The sequence below is a fragment of the Equus asinus genome, chromosome 2 (genome assembly GCF_041296235.1).
Source record: "Equus asinus isolate D_3611 breed Donkey chromosome 2, EquAss-T2T_v2, whole genome shotgun sequence".
Lineage (NCBI taxonomy): Eukaryota > Metazoa > Chordata > Mammalia > Perissodactyla > Equidae > Equus > Equus asinus.
Genome location: NC_091791.1, coordinates 57934134 through 57959055, shown reverse-complemented (window position 1 = coordinate 57959055; position 24922 = coordinate 57934134). Strand labels below are relative to the sequence as shown.

General features: G+C 40.4%; 1 protein-coding gene and 3 pseudogenes across 1 annotated transcript in view; all 4 read right to left on the bottom strand.

The window, feature by feature from the left end:
- KIFBP (kinesin family binding protein) overlaps nt 1–9688 on the bottom strand; it is a 39017-nt gene extending 29329 nt beyond the window's left edge. Inside the window, exon 1 of the mRNA XM_014862794.3 lies at nt 9151–9688. Within this exon, the coding sequence (XP_014718280.1) occupies nt 9151–9576 (426 nt within the window). The 5' untranslated portion in view covers nt 9577–9688. The remainder of the gene's footprint in view (nt 1–9150) is intronic.
- LOC106844994 (vitamin D 25-hydroxylase pseudogene) lies at nt 2653–3671 on the bottom strand (annotated as a pseudogene).
- Nucleotides 9689–11559: 1871 nt separating the features above from the next.
- Nucleotides 11560–14002, bottom strand: LOC106844995 (unconventional myosin-XVIIIa pseudogene; annotated as a pseudogene).
- Nucleotides 14003–17287: 3285 nt separating this feature from the next.
- Nucleotides 17288–18689, bottom strand: LOC106845007 (signal peptidase complex subunit 2 pseudogene; annotated as a pseudogene).
- Nucleotides 18690–24922: the final 6233 nt, after the last annotated feature.

Sequence of the window (24922 nt, the reverse complement as noted above, 5' to 3'; positions counted from 1 at the left end):
GGTATTATGTTAAGTGAAATAAGTAAGACAGAGAAAGATGAACTCTGTATGACTCCACTCACAGGTGGAAGTTAACATATAGACAAAGAGAACTGATCGGTGGTCACCAGGGGAAAGGGGGAGTGGGGGCAGGGCACAAAGGGTGAAGTGGTGCACCTACAACATGACTAACAATAATGTACAACTGAAGTTTCACAAGGTTGTAAACTATCATAATCTTAATTAAAACAAACACACATGAAAAAATATTTCAATAACTTCTATATTATTGGTTTCTTTTGTAATTCTTTACATTCTATTTTATACATTTAAAATCATTATTGTTTTATGAAACACAGGCTTCACTAGACTGCAAAAGGGGCACATGACAAAAAATGTTTAGAAACCCTCAGTTCCAAGGTAACTTGATCATTCTCCTGGAACAGAGACTGCTGGTCTCCTGGCTTCACATAATATACCTATTCTATATGTATATGTTTAAGCAACTTGCTCAGTCCTCAGTGTCTAGGACTGTAGGTCATAGTGACAATGTACTGAGATTGGTTAGTTCTCTCCTCTATACTACTTATGAGGTCCTTTGCAGGACCCTGGGGAAGTCAAATATAAAATAAAAACAGCTAAAAAAGTACTACTGGTGAATTCCACAAACATGTAAGGAAGAAACAATACCAAATCTACACAAATTCTTCCAGAAAAGTGAAGAGGAAAGGTCACTTCCCATCTCATACTAAACCAAAGGCCTAACAAGAAAACTACAGATTGATACCCTTCATGTGCACACAAAAAATGTTAACAAAATTTTAGCAAATTGACTCCAACAATATATAGAAAGTGTAATACTTTACCCAAGTTTTACTTAGGAAAAACTCTAAGTGGAGTTTATCACACGAAGGAAACTTTGGTTTAACATTGAAAAATCAATCAATGTAATTCACCATATTAACAGACTAAAAAAGAAACAAACATGATCATCTCAGACACAGCGATGAAACAACGATGCTGAGTGAAAGAAGTCAGAACAAAAGAAGAGTATGTACACTGTATGATTCCATAATGAAAATTTAGAAAACGTAGAGGAGGAGGACAAGGAGAAGGGAGAGAGAATAAAGGAGGGAGGGAAGGATCACAAAGGAGCACAATGAAACTTTCAGTGGTGATGGTTACGTTCATTACTTTGACTGCAGCGATTGTTTCATGGGTATATTATACCTATGTCAAAATTCATCAAATTGTATACTTAAGATATGTGGGTTTATTGTATGTCAATGGTACCTCAATAAAGCTATCAACACACACAAAAGGTACTCCTTATACATATATATCCTGGCAGTGGGGAGAATAATCTAATTTTTCAGGGAATTTTACTACAGTGAATTAGTTAAATATCACTCAAAATGATAATGCAAGTGTATACTGCCGATAGCAAAAATTAGAAGAAAACCAGAGGAAAATCTCCCTATGGCCCCCAGAACCTGGTGAAGACAGAAGCGGACAGTCTCTTTTGATAATCTAACGTGGGTCCACATCCTGTATATCTATAGTGTCCCAGGAAGGAGACACCAGATTGAGTCAAAGCAGTCGGAACACTATAATCCCCCATGAACTGACACTTTCAAACTTTTTCCTACACATAGACACACACACACATGTATAGGTAGTCTTTCACGCAAATGAAATCATTCTACATAATTCCAAACATGCCATATGGTCTTCCCTCTCCCTCTTAATATTGATAATTTTGGTTAACAAATATAAATGATTATTTTTAATAGCTGCATACTGTTCTTCTCTATGGATGTACCGAACATATTTAACCATATATCTACTGACTGATATTTATTCTTTTTTTTAAATTAACAATGCTGTGATGAACATCCATGTTAACATACCTTTGCATACCTGTCCCAATATTATTTTAGAATATTGATGTGGAACTTATAAGTCAAAGTCTTGACTCAAGAGTTTTTTTGTTTTTCCGTTCTTTTTTTGCTAAGATTCACCCTGAGCTAACATCTGTTGCCAATCTTCTTTTTTTTTGCTTGAGGAACATTAGCCCTAAGCTAACATCTGTACCAATCTTCCTCTATTTTGTACGTGGATCGCTGCCAGTGAGCAGCAAGGCTGACAAGAGGTGTAGGTCCACGCCCAGGTTTTGAACCGAGAATCTGAGCTGCCAAAGCAGAGTGTACCAAACTTAACCATTATGCCACTGGGCCAGCCCACTGACTCGAGAGTTTTGACAACTACTCATCTCCAGAAAAGTTCTATGAATTTCTATTTCCACTAGCAATAATGCTAATGGATAGTATCCATTTCCTCAATCTCTTCAACAACGAGTATAATAAATATCTTTAATAATTTCTGCCAATCTGTTACAATTTTTCTATTTCATTCTTTTAGTTTGCTTATCATTAGTGAGGTCAAATCTCTCATCATGTATAGCAAATATTAAATGTAATAAAATGCTATAGTGTGGTAATGGAATAAACAGATCAACTGAATAGAATTTGGAAACAGTCTAGCACAAACCGAATCTAATTAAATTACTATTGCTTAACTGTTTTAGTACCTGGCAGGCTAGTTTTAGTGCATTACTTTTCTTTTTTTTTCATAGCTAATGCTTATTATTGCTTATTATTATTAGTAGTACTGTTTTTAAAGACAGATCTGTGTTCATTGGCTTTATGACGCTGTGACTTTTGTCTAAACACACAGACTAATTAAACAAGGTTCAGAGGTGAGGTGAACATATAGTCTTGTTCCACAAAACATCCATGCACTTTCAGTGTCTTTCTGCACAGATGAGGTAAGGCTGCGGTTGGCATGTCATGCCTAACCTGGGCTTCAGATTTGGAACCAGTTCATTTGGAGAATGCAAGTGAAACAGCTGAAGCAATGCTGTAAAAACAGGAACATTTCCACTGAGCCAGCTGTTCTCCAGGACCATCTCTTCTTCCTAAGCAAAAAGGAAGCAAAGCTTCCTTCTCGGCAAAAAGTCCACTGCTGTCCAGAAATTGCTCAGGATAGAATACTTCTGGGTCTCTCCAGTACTCTTCATTGAAGTGTACAGAATAAAGATTTGTAATAACTGCTTTGCCTTTAGGAATGGAATAACCACATACAACTACATCTACAGAGGCTCCATGGAAAATCTCTAATGGCGCTATATTACAGAATCTTAAAACTTCACACAAAACTGCCTCAGTATAAGGCATTTTGCATGTGTCATCCCAAGATGGCTTCCCACTGGGTCCCATAATTAAATCAACCTCCTTCTGAACCCGTCCTTGAATGTTAGGATAAAGGGCCATGAAAAGAACTGCCCACCATAGCACATTGGTTATAGTTTTGGTTCCAGCAATGATGAGTTCATCCACAGAGAAAATTAGCTTTTCTTTGGAGAAAGCAGATGATGGGTCATTTTTACCTTGATCCATCTCATCTAAATAAGCACCAACAAAATGCTGAGGCAACTGAGGCTTTTTGTCACCAGGAACTTTTTCAATAAGCCTGGGGAGAAAAATCGTAGGCCACAGCTGCATTTCTTTTCTTTTTTTTTTTTTTTAAAGCATTCAAAGGCAATGGAGAGTCTTTTTTTTTTTTTTTAAAGATTTTATTTTATTCCTTTTTCTCCCCAAAGCCCCCCCAGTACATAGTTGTATATTCTTCGTTGTGGGTCCTTCTAGTTGTGGCATGTGGGACGCTGCCTCAGCGTGGTTTGATGAGCAGTGCCATGTCCGCACCCAGGATTCGAACCAACGAAACACTGGGCCGCCTGCAGCGGAGCGCGCGAACTTAACCACTCGGCCACGGGGCCAGCCCCCACAGCTGCATTTCTAAGCAGCTGTTGATGTTTTCCAAAAGGTAAGATGCCAATCCATGGAAAGGCTGAGGCACTGGCAGCCAGCTCCACATTTTCACCAAATAACTCGATCGTGCTGAAAATCAGTGTCTTCATAAGCAAATTGTTTTCCAAAAATGATCAGATCAGTTATGTTTGAAACAGCATTTGTTATTAATTGTTTAAAGTCAAAAGGAAAGGTCTACCTTTGCATATTTCAATAGCATCAATGAAAACTTTGGTTTCTTCTAAGATTTTAGACTCAAAGATTTTGCCAGATCCAAAATAGCAAAAGCTGTTTACAGCTAATCTTCTGTGATCAATCCATCCTCAGCCATATCTGGAATCGAGTAAGCCTCCCATTTTTGTCATCATCATGAACAAAGGAAGACATGGTCTGTCCACAAAAATTTCACTTAGATGGACGGGCTACTCCTTTACTACCTCATAGCCATTTAGAACCACAGTCACTATACCTCCAAGACCTAAAGTGAAGATCACTTCCTTTACTGCCACTCCGATCCAAGCCACCTTCATGTCTCCCGTATGTTATCACAACAGCCTCCTGTCTCTCTAAAGATGATTCTCCACACGGCACACTCCTGCTTCCCGGCCTTTGTACTTGTTCTCCTTCCCCTAGATAGCCCTACAGCTTGCTCCTTTATTTCCTTTAAGGCTTTGCTCAGATGCCTTCTTTGCAGTGAGGCCTGCTCTGATTAACCTATTTAAAATTTCACCCCCTAGCATTTTCCATCTCCCTGATTTAGTTTATGTCATCCTCCGTACTCTAACATATTATATAATTTAACATTATATAATTTACTTATTGTGTTTATGTTGTGTGTCTTGCCTGCCACTAGAATGTAAGCTACACGAGGGCAGAGATTTTTATCTCTGCTTTGTTTACTGCTATATCTTTGCACCCAGGACAGTACATAGTATATGAAGACAACCGACAAATATATGCTGAATTAATGAATAGTGGTGGAGGCACACATTTAACCATATTATTACAACACCATGGGCTAAGTGCTAATAACAGAGGAATGCGAAGAGTGCTGTTGATGAAAACTGGTAAATAACTGCCACACACTTTTCAACCTTTGCTTGGGCTGTTTTCTCTCTGGAATGCCTCCCTTGAGTGCCATGCTGTACAGCAAATCATACCAAGTCTTTAGGGACCATCCTCCACAGAGCCTTTCTTGGTGCACTCTTTTTCTCTCTCTCCTTTGAACCACCAAAGCACATGCTTAGAAGCAACCATGACAGTTATTTAATACTACCTTCAACAAGAAACATTCATGTTCTCGTCTTCTGCTTGCCTGCTAAATTAGACACTCCTTAGAATCAGTGATTTCACCTCTTTGGTCTTTGAATCCTCCATAGACTCTCAGTGCTGTGCTTAAAGGTCTCAATAAATGCTTATTATACAAATAAATTAATATGTTGTCAACTCTACTTGCTTAAAGGAATTATCTTATTGTCTTTACATTTACCTGAAAATAATCTGTAAAAACCACTTGCATTAGTTTTGCTAGCTAGAGAATGCTTCTCAAAATTTGGACTAAGATTAAAGTCACTGCAGAAGCTTACACATTCAGAGTGAATCTCCAAAGAAAGGGTAATTCTCAATGTGGTACATTTCTATTTAAGATTGCCTCTAAAATGAACGTGTAAGACCTGAGGACTGGTTGTCTTCCTTTCAGGAATTATAAAGAAGGCCAGCCCAGAGGTGTGGTGGTTAAGTTCGTGTGTTCCACTTCAGCAGCCTAGGGTTCTTGGGTTAGGATCCCAGGCGTGGACCTACACACTGCTCAACAGGCCATGCTCTGCCAGCATCCCATATACAAAATAGAGGAAGACTGCCACAGACGTTAGCTCAGGACAATTTTCCTCAAGCAAAAAGAGGAAGACTGGCAACAGATGTTACCTCAGGGCCAATCTTCCTCACCAAAAAGAAAAAGAAACAAGTTGAAGCTAATGTTTAAAACAAAAAAGAATCATAAAGAATTGAATTCACAGACTTCATAAAAGTAGGTGTCACTTGAAGTGACTGTCATTTCTCATAAGCAATTTTCAAGTCTAAATTATTTTCTGTGAGCACACACCTCCGAATCCTTCCAGAAGTACAGGAAATAACCATCTCCTCCCACTTCCAAAAAAGGTATAGTATTTTAACAACTTACACTAACTTTGAGATTGTCAGAATTGGGAAATAATTCTAAGACAATGGGAGACCTTTAGCAGTGTTTCACAACTAAGATCAAATCCTGCCATAGCTAACAGTTAATATCTTAGGTGGTTTTCAACTTAAGCCTAAGGCAGAGACAGGCAAACAATGTCTACTCTTCAACGCACACATCCTTTTCACTTTCGCTCCTCTCTCTTTTTCCTCTGTCCCTTATGCACCTAACAGCACAGATTAGCCCTCTTCGATTTTACCACCTCCAGTAAGGGGCCTCTTTGTAAAGGACCATGGTCACCTCAAATAGTTGTACCAGCAATAAGACTGGTTAATCGAGCCAAATTCTCAAATACATTGAACCAGATCTGTGTATCCCAAGATGAGTCTTCCAGCACATTTATGATTGAATTTGTAATCTGTTATGATAGGAGACTCAGACCACCCGCTTCCCGAAAAGAATGTTCATTGCAAATATAGCCTTCCTTTCGGTTCAAATATTTACATATGAAAAACAATTTCCTATTCTGCAAGACACCATTTCACATAATTGGTTTAAAAATACTTCTAAATGTGCAGGCCTAATAAATTGTTCTGTAATTAATAACCAAGAACATTAGAGTAGCACCTAACTGCCTTCAGTTATTTTTGTCCTCACATGAGAAAAAATTAAAATTCAGAGAAGTGAAGGTCAAGTTTTATCTGAAGCAAGAGGACTTAACCTCTAGTCTCATGCTTTCACATCTCATGATTTCTCTAGACTATTATGATGCTTTGTACCAACATACCAAAGATCAAATATATTCAATGGAAATCATGGAAATACAGTCCATTCCTAGAGAACTGGAGGGTGGAAAGTAAAATCTAAGAACTATATATATTTGCTTTACCTAAATCCAGTTTCCCTTTAACAATGTAACGCACTAGAGAGCTGCAAAAGCCTAGAATAATTCTTGTAAAAACTGGTTTAAATAGGATTTAAGCCCCTACCTGAAATAACACAACTGCCAAACAGCCCTGGGGCACTTTTCCTTCAAAGCACTCACCACAATGTGCAGTTGATAATTACATTAATTTTCTCTCTCACAAGAGTGACTCCCTAAAATCCTTCACGTCTTCATCCCCAGCACTCGGCAGAGCCCTCGCTGAGCACACATGGATCCAAAACGAAACAGGTGAGCTCAGGCAGTGTCAGAGCTCGGGAAACCTCTGCCTCCTTCTGAGGTCAGGACACCTTTCCAAACACAAGCTTGTGTTCTGGCCTTTTCCTCTGCCAGTCAGCAGCAATGTGACTGTCTGCAAATTAGTCAGCATTTCTGTGCCGCAGTTTCCTCCTCTGTAAAATGGGGAAGACCTCTTTTCATATTTTTATATTCACTTTTCTTTATTCTTTCAGATAAACATATTCATTTTGTCAAGTTCCAAGAAAAAAGCCTATTGTGATTTCAGCAGGAACTGCATCATACCTATAAATGAATATCGGAATAATACTATTATGCTTAATCTTGCCACCCAGGAACATGGTATATCGCCTTAGAAAATTACCAGTTCTATAACCCCTAATACTGCTTTTGTGGATGCACTTTCTAAAAACATTTTTAACAAGTTATTGCTTGTATACAAGAATACTACTGATACTATATATCTACCTTATATTCTCTGCTTTACTTAACTGATAATTCCAACAGTTTTTTAGTTGATGACTTTAGGTATTTTAGGTATACAAGGATCACATGTGCAAATGATATTTATTTTTATAAATTACTTTATTTTTCCAAAATTAGTAACTCTTATTTGCTTTCTATATTATTGCAATGGCCAGAACTTCTAATTGAGGTTTTGTTCCTGATTTTAGCAAAGATACTTCTAATACTTCACCCTTCAGAAAAGGCTGTTTGAAATACTACATTTCACTGAATGTAAGATGTCACAATTTGTTAAGATACACAATTATTTTATGCATCAACAAAACACTGCCAAGTAAATTATGACACAAAATCTATTAGCTTGAAGATGCATCCTGATTTGAGGTATTAAAATAGAATGGAGATTCTATATTACATTAAGGAAGGTTTCGAATTCTATTTGTGAAATATTGGAGTAATTGTTTAAATGTTTATTAAGATCTTAGGCAGCCATACAGTTAAAGAAAATTGAGGTTTTGTTTGAATTCAACATCTTATGAATTTCATTACATCATCCATCCACTCAACAAATATTAAGAATGGCCTACTATGTGCCAGGTACTAAGGTTATAAATAGCGAGCAAAAAGAGATAAAGTTCCTGTTATTATATAACTTTTATTTATTGGGTCATGACAATAGAATATGACCTATACAATTTCCTTCTTAATTTTGAGGTTTTCCTTTGAGCCCTACTTAGCATATGATCAATTTTGGTAAATGTTCCCTGGATCACATACATTAGGATCTGCAACTACTGTTTAAGGGTTTGTGGGCTTAAGCAAAGAAGCTGGCACATACAAGGAGTTCGTACATATTTGTATTTTGAAGTGTTATGTTCCCGACGAGAATGTTAGATTTATTAATGAACCAAGTACCATATAACTGGGAAACTAAGTATCATAAGAATTCAAAGGTAGGAGGGAGGAATAAGTTTGAAACAAAATGACCCAAGGAAAGTTACTAAAAATATGAGGTCACTCTTGAGATAGGTTTTGAGGGCTAGGCAGGAATTCCCTGGGGAGCAAACAAAGTGAATACGGCAAGAATAGAAACGGAAGATTTTAGATACCTTGCTTTAAACTAAGAATGTACTCCAGGCATTCTTTGTAATTTCCTTGGGACTTCAAGACTTAAATTACTTTGGATTTTTTCCTAATTGAATGAACAGGATCTGGGCTGGTGGAGAAGAGGCGGAAAGGGCATTTACGATATAGGTTATCTCGGGCAACCAACGCGATGACCACGACTAAGCGAAGCAGCAGGTGATGGGCTGGAGTGGGCAATGAGGGTGGAGAGGGAGTTTGGAGGCCGCTTATCCCAAAGCCTCAACAACGCGGGGACAAACTGTGCCTTACAACATGTGCCCCTGGCCTTGGCGAGAACTGGGGCCCCTCTCCATCCCCTCGGCTCTGGCCGACAGCAGCGGGGGCCGCACTCTCACCTGCGCCTGGATGTAGAGGGAGACGCAGTCGTGCGACAGGCGGTACTTGCGCAGCAGCCGTAGGCATTTCACCAGATGCTCCTCCCCCGCCGACAGCTCCTCGGTGTCGATGTGGTTCACTCCTAGATGGAACTCGATAACCGCCAGCCTCACTGCCCCCTGGGCGATGGGCCCCTCGGCCTCCACCACCTCAGCCGGCAGCCCCAGGGCGTGGTCCCCCGCGCCCAAGCCGTCTTCGGCCTGAGGCCGCTCATCCTCGTCCTCAGGCGCGGGCCCCAGCAGCGCCTTGACCTCTTCCAGCAGCGCTCGCGCGCCGTATTTGGACTTGTACGGTTCCTTCTCGGGGTTTTTATGCAATTCAACCCGCGACAAGGCCAGCGCGGCCTGGAATTTCTCACGAATCTCTGCCCATGGAGCGTCCGCCATAGCGGCCTGTACAGCCTAGGGTTCCTCAATGTTTGCAATCGGGGCTCCCGCCTTCTTTCTGCTTTGCGACACTTCACTTACGGCCCCGACACGCCGCCGCAGAACGGTAACCAATGGAATCCGCCAAGGGAACCGCAATATGCTCTGCGCTGACCAATGGGAAGGCATAGTGGTCACCATAGCAACCGTTGTCATGGAAGCAAAGCTGTCAATGAGGGTGGGCACAGGGGCTGCCCCGCCCTCTGAAGTAGTCAGGTCCTCCCTCTCTTTCTTGACCCCGTGAAGTTGTATCTATATAAAGATATCAGGTGACTTGAACAGAACACATGGAAGTATTGCTTACAAACATTGCTAGCTAACTACTCTCGTTAATTGATATATGCTCAGAAGAAGAAACCATTTGATATTAGCGTATAACCCAGCCCATCACTGGATAAAAATGTAACAAGGATTTACCAAGGATAAATAATTTATTAATTAATATATAGCCTCTTGAGTAAAAGCTATGAATGTAAAAAGCACTCAATGATCGATAAATATTTTCACTTCAACTCTGAAATACAGGTTGGAGAAATGTGTACACAACTTCCCAAAGTAACACGAGTTAAGTCCCAGAGCTGTGACAAGCCACCTCATGCAGGGCTTTTTCCATTACATGCCTTCGTAAATTATCAACTCAAATCTGGGAGGAGGGACAGAGAAGGTTTTAACTTTTTTTTTCCACGTGGAAAAGGACATTTATTTTCATATATCATGTAAACAGAAAAGAGAGCATAGCCCAATAAGGACAAACCAACTGTAGGAGTGAAGTGGGGACAGCAGATGGCAGCAGCACCAGGCACCGCCCTTGGGCCCCCAAGTCTGATGGGGTTGGCGGGATGACTTTTAGGGTGGGAGCTGGGATGGTCAGGCCGCATGTGGTCATAGCTTGGATAAGTATGTGGGGTCAGGACGACTGGAAGAAGAAAAATAACCCAGGCTCAAAACACAGAGTGAGGACTCATGTCTAATACACAGTAGCACTGACCAAATCTTCCATCTTCAGTTTTTCTGATCACAAGCCCTCAACCCAAGGTCTTCCCTCTCAAATTGAGCTTATGGTCCAGGCAACTTGGACAGAGCGGGAGGGAGGCAGTGCTTGAATAAGCCCTGAATTGGCATAGCTGGAATGAATCGGTTTACTTATAAGCAAGTCACTGCTCTTAACACACTGATGAGACAAGGAGGGGTGGGGGCTGGAAGTTCCAGATGGTACATATGTACCCCGTCTGTGTAGGTTTGTTCAACTCAAACCCAGAAGCACCTGAGTGCCTCTCCCCATGCTGACTTTTAAGAACCTGGACCCAGCTCTGCTCACAAATCTATCCAGCTTCACAGAGAAATAACTGCTCTCTGAAGAGTGAAGATGGAGATGAGATTCTCCTAGTCATTCACCAGGGGTGCAGCTGCCACTGCAGTCCCCTCCCACTCTCAGGGATGCAGCTGTGATGGAGAGGTTGGGTATTTAAATTAAAAAGTAAAAAGACTGCAGGCCCTGAGAAGAGAAAGCCCTCACCCCAAGCAAGGGGGAAGGAATTGTTGTTCCTACCCCTAACTCCTCCCCATGGACTCAGCAACCTAGAATGTCCTGGTAGGCAATCTGTCCACCGTCCCTGAGCAGGGGGCTGAGATGAGGGTCAGCTTGCTGGCTCCATGCAGTGCCAAGCCAACTGCCACTGCCCACGGTGGCCCAAGGTAGAAGCCAAGAGTATGGCATTTTGGAGGCAGAAGGAGCAAAAAGTTCTGTTTTCAGAAACTTGTCTTCCCTCCACCTCTTCCATGTGGAGATGTCAGACACCCACAGCCTGGAAAGCCACCTGACCCAAGAGGGTTGGGTGTTTCCCATACAGATCAGCAGTCAGGTGGGGGAGCCCCGCCATTTCCTGGGAGAGGCACCATGGCAGCAGCAGGCCAGGTGGGACGGGTGTGGACCACTCCCCTGGGCTATGCATTGGTCTCCATTGGCTTGGTCTCTGTGTTGCTGTCACTGAGATAGTTGTGGGAGTATGAGGGCCTGGAGGTGCTGTCGAGAGGGTCGTGCATGATCATCTGACCGGTCAGGGGCAAGGAACTGCCAGTAGCTGATGGCACTGGAAATCTTCAAGCTGCCATCACTGGAAGCTTCCTTGGAAGGCACCTTGTTTTTCGACAACCACAACTTGACCCCGTTGACACGGTCCCCCCTCTCCGAGTCCACATCTGAGTCCCCCTCGCTGTTGATGAGGTCCTCATTCTCATTGCTCTCCATCTGGACCTCAACGGCAGCCTGCAGGTCCCCAGTGTGCTTGAATGCCAGTTATAGATCGGCCTGCAGGCTCTGGTGAGCAGCCTCCAGACTCTCCAGATCCATTTCCAGTTCATACTTCTTGCTGCTTGCCTCGGCCTCCTTCCTGGCAAGCTCGCCCATCTCCTCCTTGGTGTCCCAGAGCTGCCACTGAAACCTCTTGTTCTGCTGCTTCTCCCAATTCTCAGCTGCTGTGCGCTGATCCCACTCCTCTGTCAGCTTCTCCACGTTCTCCTTAAGCCAGCTAGCCAGGGCCCTTTCGAACTCCAGGCACATCTCCAGCTCCTGGATCTTAGCTTCCTGCCTACTCACCGGAACTTGTTCACCATGGACTGCTCCAGGAACTCCACTTGGCTCTGGAGGGCTTGTAACTTCTCCTGCAGCTCTTGCTTCTCCTTATTGGCTTCTTCTCGCTGGGCTTGGGGATCATTCATCTGAGCCAGGTCCCAGGAGGCCTGAGCCACAGCCACCTTGTGCTTCTTCATCAGCTCATTCGTGTCCTCCTGACCCTCCTCCAGCTACTTCTGGATCTCGTTCTTCTCCTGCTGAAGGTGGCTCAGCTGCTCCTCCAGTGCCATCTTGGCTCTGGTGATGTCATCGATCTGCAGGTGTAGGTCTTCGATCTCCCCCTCCATTGCTTTCTGTGCTTGGATGGCTGCTGCACAGGTGAGCTCTGACCGCTCCGGCTGGTTCTTCAGCTGGGCCGTCTCCCTCTTGCTGGGTGCATTGTTCTTCAGGTGGTCCAGCCCTAGCTCTGTAAAGCCCTTTGAGATACACAAAGGAGCACTGATTTTGGAAGCTCATAGACAGAAAGTTTGAATCTCAGCTTTGCTTCTAATTGACAAGTTAACTTTTCTAAGCTTCAGGTTTCTCATGATAAACACAAATGATGTTACTTCTATCTACAGAACTATTCTAAGGAGTATAAATGAAATTAAATATCCATCTTTAAAATGTTAGTGTTCCTCAGGATCCCTTCCTGAACTCCCAGGAGGACCTTATGGATTTCCAGGGCTTCCATGACATGTGCTGCTCAGTTCCAAAACTTGGTCTACCGGCCAGAGGGCTCTCCGGAGCTCCAGGCAGTATTATCCATCTCCCAACTGGAACAACCACACCCGAGTGTTCCACTCACTCCTGTATATCAGTATGTTCAAATCAGAACTCATTACCTTCCTGTTCACATGCCTCCCTCCCACACCACGTTTGCTCTTAAGTTCTGCATCTCAGTGAATGGCACCTCTATACACCGAGGTGATTTCCTGCACCCTCCTTTCTTCTCTCATCCTTAAATAGAAAACCAAGTACCGTTCCAGTCCACCTCCTAAATAGTTCTTACATCTGTCTACTTTTCATATCCAATAGTTTGGACCACCATTGTCTGAATTACTTTTAACAGGTATTCTTGCTGCCAGTCTGGCTTCCTACCAGTACATTTTCCACAACACTTTGGATGACTCATTCACTCATTCAATAAATATTTAAAGTGTTAATTTGCCAGACACTGTTGTAGGCTCATGAATTCAACAGTTAAAAATGGACAAAAATCTCTGCCCTAGTATAGGGAAAGACATTAAAGATATTAAAAAGTAAACTGTAAGTAACGTCAGATGATGAGTGTTATGGAAACAACAAAAAAGGAGGAGATAAGGAGTGTTAGCAGGTGAGGCAAGGGTGCAATTTTTAAACAGACTGGTCAGGAAAAGCCCTTCTGAGAAGACATCCTTTGAATAAAGATCTGAAGGTAAGGGACTGAGCCATGAAGACATTAGGCTCATATCCCAGACACAGGAACAGCAAATTCAAAGGCTTTGACACAGGAGTGTGCCTCATCTTCAAGGAACAAGGAGACCTCTTGGCTGGAGTAGAGATAATGGACAGAGAAGTAGGAGATGAAGTCAGAAAAGTAATGTGGGCCTGATTATGCAGGGTTTGTAAGGCCACTATAGGGACTTTGGATATTCTGAGTGAGATGGGAGCTGTTGGATGGTTTTGAAGAAAGGAGTGACAAGATCTGACTTACAGGATTATTCAGAAAACAGACTGAAGGGGGGCGAAGGGAAGAAGCAGGGAGACTGGTAAGAAAATTACCATAATAATCATACTTGGTGCTCAGTATATATCTGTTCATGAATAGCGAAGTGATTGGCACATGGTTAATAATGGGAGCTAATTACTTACTAGGAGCCAGATAACATTCTCTACACTAAAATCATCTGATCTACAGAACAATTCTGTGAGATAGAATTATTATCCCCATTCTACAGTTTAGGAATTGAGATCCAGAGATTAATAGTTTACCGAAGGTCACATAAAATAAGTAGGCAGTTTTGCTCCAGAGCCCACACATTTCTTTTATTGAGGTCATAATAATTGACAACATGGTGAAATTTCACTTGTACATTATTATTTGTCAGTCGCCATAGAAATGCACCCCTTCACTTCTTGTGCCCATCACCAACCTCCTTCCACTGGTAACCACTAAACTGTTCTCTTTGTCCGTGTATTTATCTTCCATGTATGAGTGAAATCATATGATGTTTATCTTTCTCTGTCTGGCTTATTTTGCTTAACATAATACCCTCGAGGTCTCTCCATGTTGTTGTGAATGGGACAATTTTGTCTTTTTTATGGTTGAGTAGTATTCCATTGTGTATATATATATGTATATATGCCACATCTTCTTTATCCAATCATCATTCGATGGGCACTTGGGTTGCTTCAACATCTTGGCTATTGTGAATAGTGCTGCAATGAACATAGGGGTGCATAATTCTCTTTGAATTGTTGATTTCAAGTTCTTTGGATAAATACCCAGCAGTGGGATAGCTGGGTCATATTGTATTTCTTTCTTTTTTTTTTTAAAGATTGGCACCTGAGCTAACATCTGTTGCCAATCTTCTTCTTTTTTTCTTCTTCTCGCCAAAGTCTCCCAGTACATAGTTGTATATTCTAGGTGTAGGTCCTCCTGGTTCTACTATGTGGGATGCTGCCTCAGCGAGGCTTGATGAGCAGTACTAAGTCCGTGCCCAGCATCTGAACCAGCGAAACCCTGGCTGCTGAAGCAGAGCACACGAACTCAACCATTTGGCCATGGGATTGGCCCCTTTTCTTATTTTTTGCTGAGGAAGATTCGCCCTGAGGTAACATCCATTGCCAATCTTCCTCTTTTTGCTTGAGGAAGATTGTTGCTGAGCTAACACCTGTGCCAATCTTCCTCTGCTTTGTATGTGGGTCACCACCATAGCATGGCTGCCGATGAGTGGTGTAGGTCAGCACCTGGGAATTGAACCTGGGCCCCCAAAGCAGAGTGCACTGAACTTAACCACTAGGCCACTGGGCTGGCCCCCGTATGGTATTTCTATTTTTAATTTTTTGAGAAATCTCCATATTGTTTTCTATAGTGACTGCAGCAGTTTGCATTCCCACCAGCAGTGCATCAGGCTTCCCTTTTCTCAACATCCTCTCCAACATTTGTTATTTTTTGTCGTGGTTATTATAGCCATTCTAACGGGTATAAGGCGATATCTTGGTGTAGCTTTGATTTTCATTTCCCTAATGATTAGTGATGTTGAACACTTTTTCATGTGCCTATGGGCATCTGTATATCTTCTTTGGAAAAATGTGTGTTCATATCCTCTGCCCGTTTTTTGATTGGGTTGTTTGTTTTTTTGTTGTTCAGTTGTGTGAGTTCTTTATATATTTTGGAGATTAACCTCTTGTCAGATATATGATTTGCAAATACTTTCTCCCAGTTGATGGGTTGTCTTTTCATTTTGATCCTGGTTTCCTTTGCCTTACAGAAGCTCTTTAATCTGATGAAGTTCCACTTGTTTATTTTTTCTTTTGTTTCCCTTGCACAAGTAGACATGATATTGAAGAAGATCATTCTAAGACCGATGTCAAAGAGTGTACTGCCTATATTTTCTGCCAGGAATTTTATGGTTTCAGGTCTTACTTTCAAGTCTTTGATCCATTTTGAGTTAATTTTTGTGTATGGTGAAAGAACGTCTACTTTCATTCTTTTGCATGTGGCTTTCCAGTTTTCCCAACACCATTTATTGAAGACTCTCCTTTCTCCATTGTATGTTTTTAGCTCCTTTGTTGAAGATTAGCTGTCCATATATGTTTGGTTTTATTTCTGGGCTTTCAATTCTGTTCCATTGATTTGTGTGTCTATTTTAATACCAGTACCATGCTGTTTTGATCACTATGGCTTTGTAGTATATTTTTAAGTCAGGGATTGTGATGCCTCCAGCTTTATTCTTTTTTCTTAGGATTGCTTTAACTATTTGGGGTCTTTTGTTGCCTGATATGAATTTTAGGATTCTTTGTTCTATTTCCATGAAGAATGTCATTGGGATTCTGCCTGGGATTGCATTGAATCTGTAGATTGCTTTAGGTAGAATGGACATTTTAACTGTATTTATTCTTCCAATCCAGGTGTATGGAATATCTTTCCATTTCTTTATGTCATTGTTGATTTCTTTCAATAATGTCTTATAGTTTTCATTGTATAGGTCTTTCAGCTCCTTGGTTAAATTTATTCCTAGATATTTTCTTTTTGTTGCAATTGTAAATGGGATTGTATTCTTGAGTTCTCTTTCTGTAAGTTCATTATTAGAGTATAGAAATGCAACTAATTTTTGTAAGTTGATTTTGTACCCTGCAACTTTGCTGTAGTTGTTGATTATTTCTATGGTTTTCTCATGGATTCTTTAGGGTTTTCTATATGTAAAATCATGTCATCTGCAAACAGCGAGAGTTTCACTTCTTCATTGCCTATTTGGACTCCTTTTATTTCTTTTTCTTGCCTAATTGCTCTGGCCAAAACCTTGAGTACTATGTTGAGTAAGAGTGGTGATAGTGGGCACACTTGTCTTGTTCCTGTTGTCAGAGGGATGGCTATCAGTTTTTCCCCATTGAGTATGATGTTAGCTGTTGGTTTATCATGTATGGCCTTTGTTATGTTGAGGTACTTTCCTTCTATACCCATTTTATTGAGAGTTTTTATTGTAAATGGATGTTGGACCTTGTGAAATGCTCTCTGTGCATCTGTTGAGATGATTACGTGGTTTTTATTCCTCATTTTGTTAATGTGGTGTATCACATTGACTGATTTGTGGATGTTGAATCATCCCTGTGTCCCTGGTATAAATCCCACTTGATCAAGATGTATCATCTTTTTAAAGTATTGCTGTATTCAGTTTGCCAATATTTTGTTGCGAATTTTTGCATCTATGTTCATCAGTGAAATTGGCCTATAATTTTCCTTCTTTGTGTTGTCCTTGTCTGGCTTTGGTATCAGGGTGATATTGGCCTCACAGAATGTGTTCAGAAGTGTTCTGTCCTCATCAACTTTTTAGAATAGTTTAAGAAGGATAAGTATTTTTTTTTTCACATCTTCTTTCCTTTTATTGAAAAAAAATTTTAGAAAATGGCAGTTAATAAAGGGCACAAACAAATCAACAGGGATATACTAGTGGAAAACACAGACAATATAAAACTAAAAATGTCATTGGCTTCTTTAATTGGTTAAGAGCGCAAAATGTAACAGGCAGAAGGTCTGTTTTAAACAAATTAAAAAGCTGTGTTTTTTTGTTCCCAATTCTCACCAAGTCAGATATATACACACCCACAAAAATGGTGTGTGAAGTAAAGTTGTACACAAGAAGTTGTATCCTGAATTAAGGGAAACAGCTGTTGAAACAGGAATTAACACAATAAAGTCAGTAACAGGTTAATTTTAAAAACTGAGTCTTCAAATGCTGCATGGCACAAAGCTATACTATTATAAAGTACTGCTAGGTACGAAGGAGGAAGTCTGTACAGCTTTTAGCAAAAATGCTTTCCCAGAAAAGCAAATCAAAACAATGCAATCAGCAGACTAAGGAGGCTACCGCTAGGTATCAGAGCTACAACTTCTCATATCTGAGCTGGAAAATCCTATTTATCCAGATTGGACTAAAATTTCAAGACAAAACAGGGACATTTTGAACATCTCTTACTTTATCCATTTTAAGTTCTCTGTTTCTTTTCCCCTCACTCAGTAACTCCGCATGATCCTGCAGATAGATGGCTGCTTTTAGAATTGGCTACTTTATTTTTCTTTCTGTGGCGAGACTGTCATGGAGCCTTGATATTTCAGGCTCATATGCATCCATGACCAGTGTCCCGCTGTGGTCAAAAAACTTAGCAATGGACTTGGTGAACTCGGCTTCCCGCTGCTGTTTTGTTCTCCCACTGATGAAGGTCAGCTTCAGAGTATATTTGTCATCGAACCTCTTGAGACTGGAGGACAGCTGCCAAATATCATCAGGATCCATTCCTGTAGGATCTTTCCTGTGGGCCACAAGAAAGATGCTCTTCTCCTTATATGAGGTATAAATGGTCAGGATCCCCATCATCACGAAATAGGATATGACACACAAAGCCAAAACAGGCTTGGACTCTGGAAAGGGGTGCATATAATCCCAAATCAAAGCCACTATGGCAAAGAAACAGGAGATGGTACAGATGGTGAGGCGACCGTCAATGAGACCAAAATTCTCCACATACTTGTACTTTTCCAGAAGTACCTTCTTGGCAGAATCATCCAAAGAATTTTTCACAGCTGATCCATCCCATTTGTCAATTTTCACAGGCTTATCATCAATCTTCCACTTATCCAACAACCCGCTGCGGCTACTGCCTGTCGCACAGCTTGAGCCACCGCCAGCCCCACTACTGCCTCCGCCACCTCCAGTTCTCCCGCGCTGTGCAGCCGCCGCCGCCATCTTGTCTGCCTCTACATCTCAGAAGGATAAGTATTAAATCTTTGAGTGTTTGGTAGAATTCTCCAGAGAAGCCATCTGGTCCTGGAGTTTTATTTTTTGGGGAGGTTTTTGATTACTGTTTCAATCTCTTTACTTGTGATTGGTTTATTCACATTCTGTATTTCTTCTTGGTTCACTTTTGGGAGGTTTTATGCATCTAAGAATTTATCCTTGTATTCTTGTAGATTGCCCAATTTGTTGGCATATAGTTTTTCATAGTATTCTCTAATAATTCTTTGTATTTCTGTGGTATCCATTGTAATTTCTCCTCTTTCATTTCTAATTTTATTTATTTGAGCCCTCTCTTTTTTTCTTAGTGAGTCTGACTAAGGGTTTGTCAGTTTTGTTTAACTTCTCAAAGAACCAGCTCTTTGTTTCATTGATCCTTTCTACTGTCTTTTTGGTTTCAATTTCATTTATTTCTGCTTTAATTTTTATTATTTCTCTCCTTCTGCTGAGCATTGGCTTTGTTTGTTCTTCTTTTTCTAATTCTGTTAGGTGTAGTTTAAGATTGCTTATTTGAGATTTTCTTGTTTGTCAAGGTGTGCCTGTATGCTATGAATTTCCCTCTTATGACTGCTTTTGCTGCATTACATATGAATTGGTATGGTGTATTTCCATTTTCATTTGTCTCCAGATATTTTTTGACTTCTCCTTTAATTTCTTCAATGATCCATTAGTTGTTCAATAGCATGTTGTTTAGTCCTCACATCTTTGTCCCTTTCCCAGCTTTTTTCTTGTAGTTCATTTCTAGTTTCATAGCATTATCGTCAGAAAAGATGCTTGATATGATTTCAATCTTCTTAAATTTGTTGAGGCTTGCCTTCTTTCCCAACATATGGTCTATCCTTGAGAATGCTCTATGTGCACTTGAGAAGAATGTGTATTCTGCTATTTTTGCATGGAGTGTTCTATATGTATCCATAAAGGGAATCTGGTCTAGTTTTTATTTTAAATCCACTACTTCCTTGTGGACTGTCTGTCTGGATGCTCTATCCATTGATGTGAGTGGAGTGGTAAAGTCCCCTACTATTATTGTGTTGTTGTTAATATCTCCTTTTAGGTTTGTTAATAGTTCCTTTATGTAATTTGTGCTCCTGTGTTGGGTGCATATATACTTATGTGTTATGTCTTCTTGGTGGAGTATCCCTTTTATCATTATATACTGCCCCTCTTTGTATTTCTTTACCTGTTTTGTCTTGAAGTCTACTTTGTCTGATATAAGTATGGCACCACCTGCTTTCTTTTGTTTGCCATTAGCTTGGAGTATTGTCTTCCATCCCTTCACTCTGAGCCTGTGTTTATCTTTAGAGCTGAGTTGTGTTTCCTGTAGGCAGCATATTGTTGGGTCTTGTTTTTTAATCCATTCTGCCACTCTGTGCCTTTTGATGGGAGAATTCAATCCATTTACATTTAGAGTGATTATTGATATATGAGGGCTTAATGCTGCCATTTTATTGCTTGTTTTCCAGTTCTTCTGCATTTCCTTTGTTTCTCATCCCATGTATTTTGGACTACCAATTCAGTTAGGTAGTTTTCTATGATGGTATTCTTAGTTTTCTCTTTATTTATCATTTGTGTCTCTGTTCTGATTATTTGTTTAGTGGTTGCCCTGCAGTTTGTATAAAAAAAATCTCCTAGATAAGATAGTCCATTTTCTGATGGCCTCTAATTTCCTTAGACTAAACCAGTTCAGTCCCTTTCCTCTTCCCCTTCTAAATTATTGTTGTCACAGTTTATTCCACCTTGTTTTGTGAGTTTGTGGCTAAAATGATGAGACCATATTTATTTTTGGTGTTTTCCTTCTCTTTATCCTTATTGTTATAATTAAGTGTTTGCTAACCTGTTCTGATGGAGAGCTATAATTTTCTGACTTTGCCTATTTATCTCCTTGCTCAAGGCTTTGTAACCCCTTTCTTTTTTGTTAGGTATGAGGGCCTTTTTGAGCATTTCTTGTAGGAGGGGTCTTGTGGCAATAAACTCCTAAGGGAACCAAACAAAAAGTTTTTGTTTACCTGGGAAAGTTTTTATTTCTCCGTCATATCTGAAGGATATCTTCGCTGGACAGAGTATTCTTGGCTTAATGTTCTTGTCTTTCAGAATTTTGAATATATCATTCCACTCTCTCCTAGCCTGTAAGGTTTCTGCTGAGAAATCCACTGAAAGCCTGATAGGGGTTCCTCGGTAAGTTATTTTCTTCTGCCTTGCTGCCTTTAATATTTTTTCTTTGTCATTGACTTTTGCCAGCTTTACTACTATATGCCTTGGAGAAGGTCTTTTTACATTGACATCGTTAGGAGATCTATTGGCTTCTTTCACTTGTATTTCCGGCTCTTTCTCCAGGTTTGCAAAGTTCTCAGCTATCATTTCTTTCAACAAGCTTTCTGCTCCCTTCTTCTCTTCTCTCTCTGGAATACCAATAATCTTTATGTTGCATTTCCTAATCGAGTCAGGTATTTCTTGGAGAATTTCTTCATTTCTTTTTAGTATTAGTTCTCTCTCCTCCATCTGAAGCATTTCTATATTTGTGTGCTCTAGGCTGCTGATTCTCTTCTCCATAATGTCAGCTCTATTATTCAAGGAGTCTGGATTTTTCTCTAGCTCATCTGAAGTGTTTTTCATCTCCAAAATTTCTGATAGGTTCTTCTTTATAGTTTCAAGCTCTTTTGTGAAGTTCCTGATTTCATTGAACTGTCTGTGTTTTCTTGCACATGGTTGAGTTTTTAAAATTACGGCTATTTTGAATTCTTTGTCATTTAGATTATACATTTCTGTGCCTTCAGGATTGATTTCTGGGTGCTTGTCATTTTCCTTCTGGTCTGGAGATTTAATATATTTTTTCATGCTGTTTGAGTCCATGGATTTGTGCCTTTGCATAGTGATAGTATTTGGTCACAGCTTCCACTTGCTGCCACTGAGTGGGTGTCAAGAGCTGTATATTCTGAGCCCACCACGATCCATGGCTCACTCACTCACAGTCACTGCCTTTCTCTCTGTGCAGTTGCTCTGACCAACCAGCTGACCTGACACCAGGTGGGGGAGGGGGATTTCTTTCACCTGTGCAATCCCCAGGGTGTTCTCACTCTGCCCTCGATATCTGCTCTCCTGGGGTGCTAGCTTGATGAAGCTGCACCCTGCAATAACTTAGTCACCTCTGTATGGGGCTTTCCCGTGGGCTGTGAGGGAACTTGGAGAGCAAAGATGTTCCCACGGAGGGCCACCCCCTCCTCCCTTTCCTCTCAGAGCTGCGTACAGTCCCAGGGTGACTGCCACTCAGGAAGGAGAGGAGACCTCTTTACCTCTTTCTACTTCCTCTGGGGGTTCAGCACCTCCTCCTTCAGACATATGGCTGCGTGGGTCTCTCAGATGTCTTTTGTGATCATGTCAATGTCCTCTGTTGGTATATGAATGTCCTTTCCATTGTATCTTAGGGGAGAGAGCTCACTCTGCCATCATGCTGACATCACTCCTCCAAAGCCCACAATTTTGAGCATTATGCTAGACTGTCTTGTAGTAGGAGCTAAATTAATAAACCATGACACATGGTGCTGACCTCTAAAGATCTCACTGGCAGAATACCCAGATGAAAACTCAAATAGGGATTTTGAAAAATCCTTAGACACACCTAAGAAATACAAAGGCATGGGACTAGGAAACTTGAGATGGAAGAGTTCTAGCTGCCATTTGGGGAGCATATCTCCTCTCTTGGCCTTCTTTTTATATCAGTATTTTGAGGGTTGTGCATTCTTATATCCCTGTGAGATGTTATAAAGCAGTCCCTGTGGAGGCTGTCCAATGAACAGAATAGAGTACAGATGACCAGATGCAGTGACCTGAGATCTACCTCATGGAAGATAACAATTAGAGGACACAGAAAAGCATAAGGCGTGTTGTGGGGAAAGGGAATTAACCTGTTTGGTCAGAGCACAGTTAATGTCTATCAGTTCTGTTCATTCCAGTAAAAAAAGCTCACTAATAAGAGCACTAATTTTTTGTCTTTTATGTCAGGAAGCCAACTTAATGGAAAATTCATTAATAAGACTAGGGTGACTATGTCATCTTTAGTATATAATATTGATCTGAAAGTGCCAGAAAAAGCAATTGGACAAAAAAACAAACAAACAAATTAAGAGGTATAATGATTGGGAAGGAGATGGGAAAATTATCATTATTTACAGATGGTGTGACTGTTTTCCTGAAAAAGCAAAGTAAAACAGCTGAACACAGGAAAAAGTTAAAAAGTTCAGTAAGTAGGTCAGTCACAAATATGCAAAATCAACAACTTTTTATTAAAGGAATGATGCAATAGAGTAAACGATCACTTTCATAGTAGCAACAACAATGAAAATCTAGCACAAATTTAAACTATTTAATGAGCCAGACAAAAATAATACTAACAATGTAGGACATAAAATAAGCCTTGGTTCCCAGATTGTAGGCTCTAAATAGCATTACCTATTATAAGGAAACAGAGTTCCTTGGAGAAAATGATTCTGGTTCTGGGGCAGGATGAGTCCGGATATCTTGTCACACCAGAAATCAACAAAACTATCAAAGATGAGGGTCAGGTCAGAAGGACTGAGAAGGTGTCAACTTAAAAACAGGCCTTTGCTGGCCGAAGATGGGAAAATTTGAGCATCAATAAAATAAATGCAATAGATTAAAGTATATCAAACGTTAAAATCCACAAATTTATAATGAATCAGTGGTAACAATGAAAAACTCACTGGCCACTTTTGAAGGAAGCAAGGAACCAGTCATAATTCTGAAATCTGGTACACAAATAAAGGGGAAGAATCAAGCACTTATTCTGTCCTTTGTGTAGGAACAGCATTCAGGGTAACCCAAGTGTTGATTAGGGCAAGTTTCCTTCTTTAGAGGTATTCCAGCTCATGAATGAAAAAGAAATGATAGAATATCACCATTTTCCAAGAACCCTAATGAAATTATGGATTTAGAAAATGAAAATCTCTTGCTGCTATTAAGACAGAGGGACAACTGGACATTGTGTACCCTTCTAGATCTAATTACCAATTTACATTAAGTCTGGGGTGGGGGAAAGAGCTTGTTAAATGACAGATGAAGATGCAGCAGTAAAATTCAGAATGTGGCATAGTCTACAGAACAAATGGCCTGGATTCTTCAAAAAATAAATTTCAGGGAAAGATTCCCATTGCAGAGGGGTATTTGCCAATACATAACAAAAAACTACATATGCATTTATCTTTTGACCTAGCCATCCCACTTCCAGGAATCTACCCTGAAGATACACCTCCAACAGTATGAAAATACATACACACAAGGTTCCTCACTGCAGCAGCTTGTAGGTGCAAAATATTGGAAACAACCTATGTGCCCAGACATAGGAAATAAGAAAACAGTTGAATAAACTACCCACACAATGGAGTATGATGCAGTTGTAAAACAAACAAAAATGAGTTAAGATCTCTACAACTGATGTGCAGCGATCTCCAGGACATACTGCTACACTGGTGGAAACTGAGTGGAGAGTATGCAGGAACTCTCTACTATTTTTGCAACACTTTTCTAAGTCTACAATTATTTTAAAATAAAAATTTAAAAATTTGAGGAAAAGATGGATTATTCACTGAATGGTGTGGAATTAGTAGCAGTCACGTGGGAGGGAGGTGGGGAGCATAAAGGTAGATCACTTCTTGATCCTCACACTAAATCCCAGATGAACTGAAGATTGAAACATAATCAAGAGTTCTAGAAGAAAATATGGGTGAATATTTTTATAACCTTGGAGGTAGAGAATATTCTCCTAAACATAAGACAGCCAGAAATGATAAAAGACTGATACTTACCACCTCATAAAAAAATAAAACTTTCTTAAAACACCCCACACAGTTAAAAGACAAATGAAAATTTGGAAAAAGTATTTGCTACAGGATGTTTATTACTAATAAACTTAGAGCTCTCATCAACAAGAGTCAGACCCCAATAGAAAGACAAATGTTTAGTGTAACTTTTAAAAAATGCAAATGCCCAACACATTTGAGATGTTAATCCTCACTCAATTAAAAGATGCAAATAAAAATGATACAGTATTATTTTGTGCCTAACAAACTGAGAAAAGGAAGCCAAATCCAGTTTTATGGTGATGTGGGAAACAGGCTCGCCTGTGCCGTAGGGTGGGAATGTAAACCGGTCCTGTTTAGGAGAGCAACTTGCACCAAAATTTAAC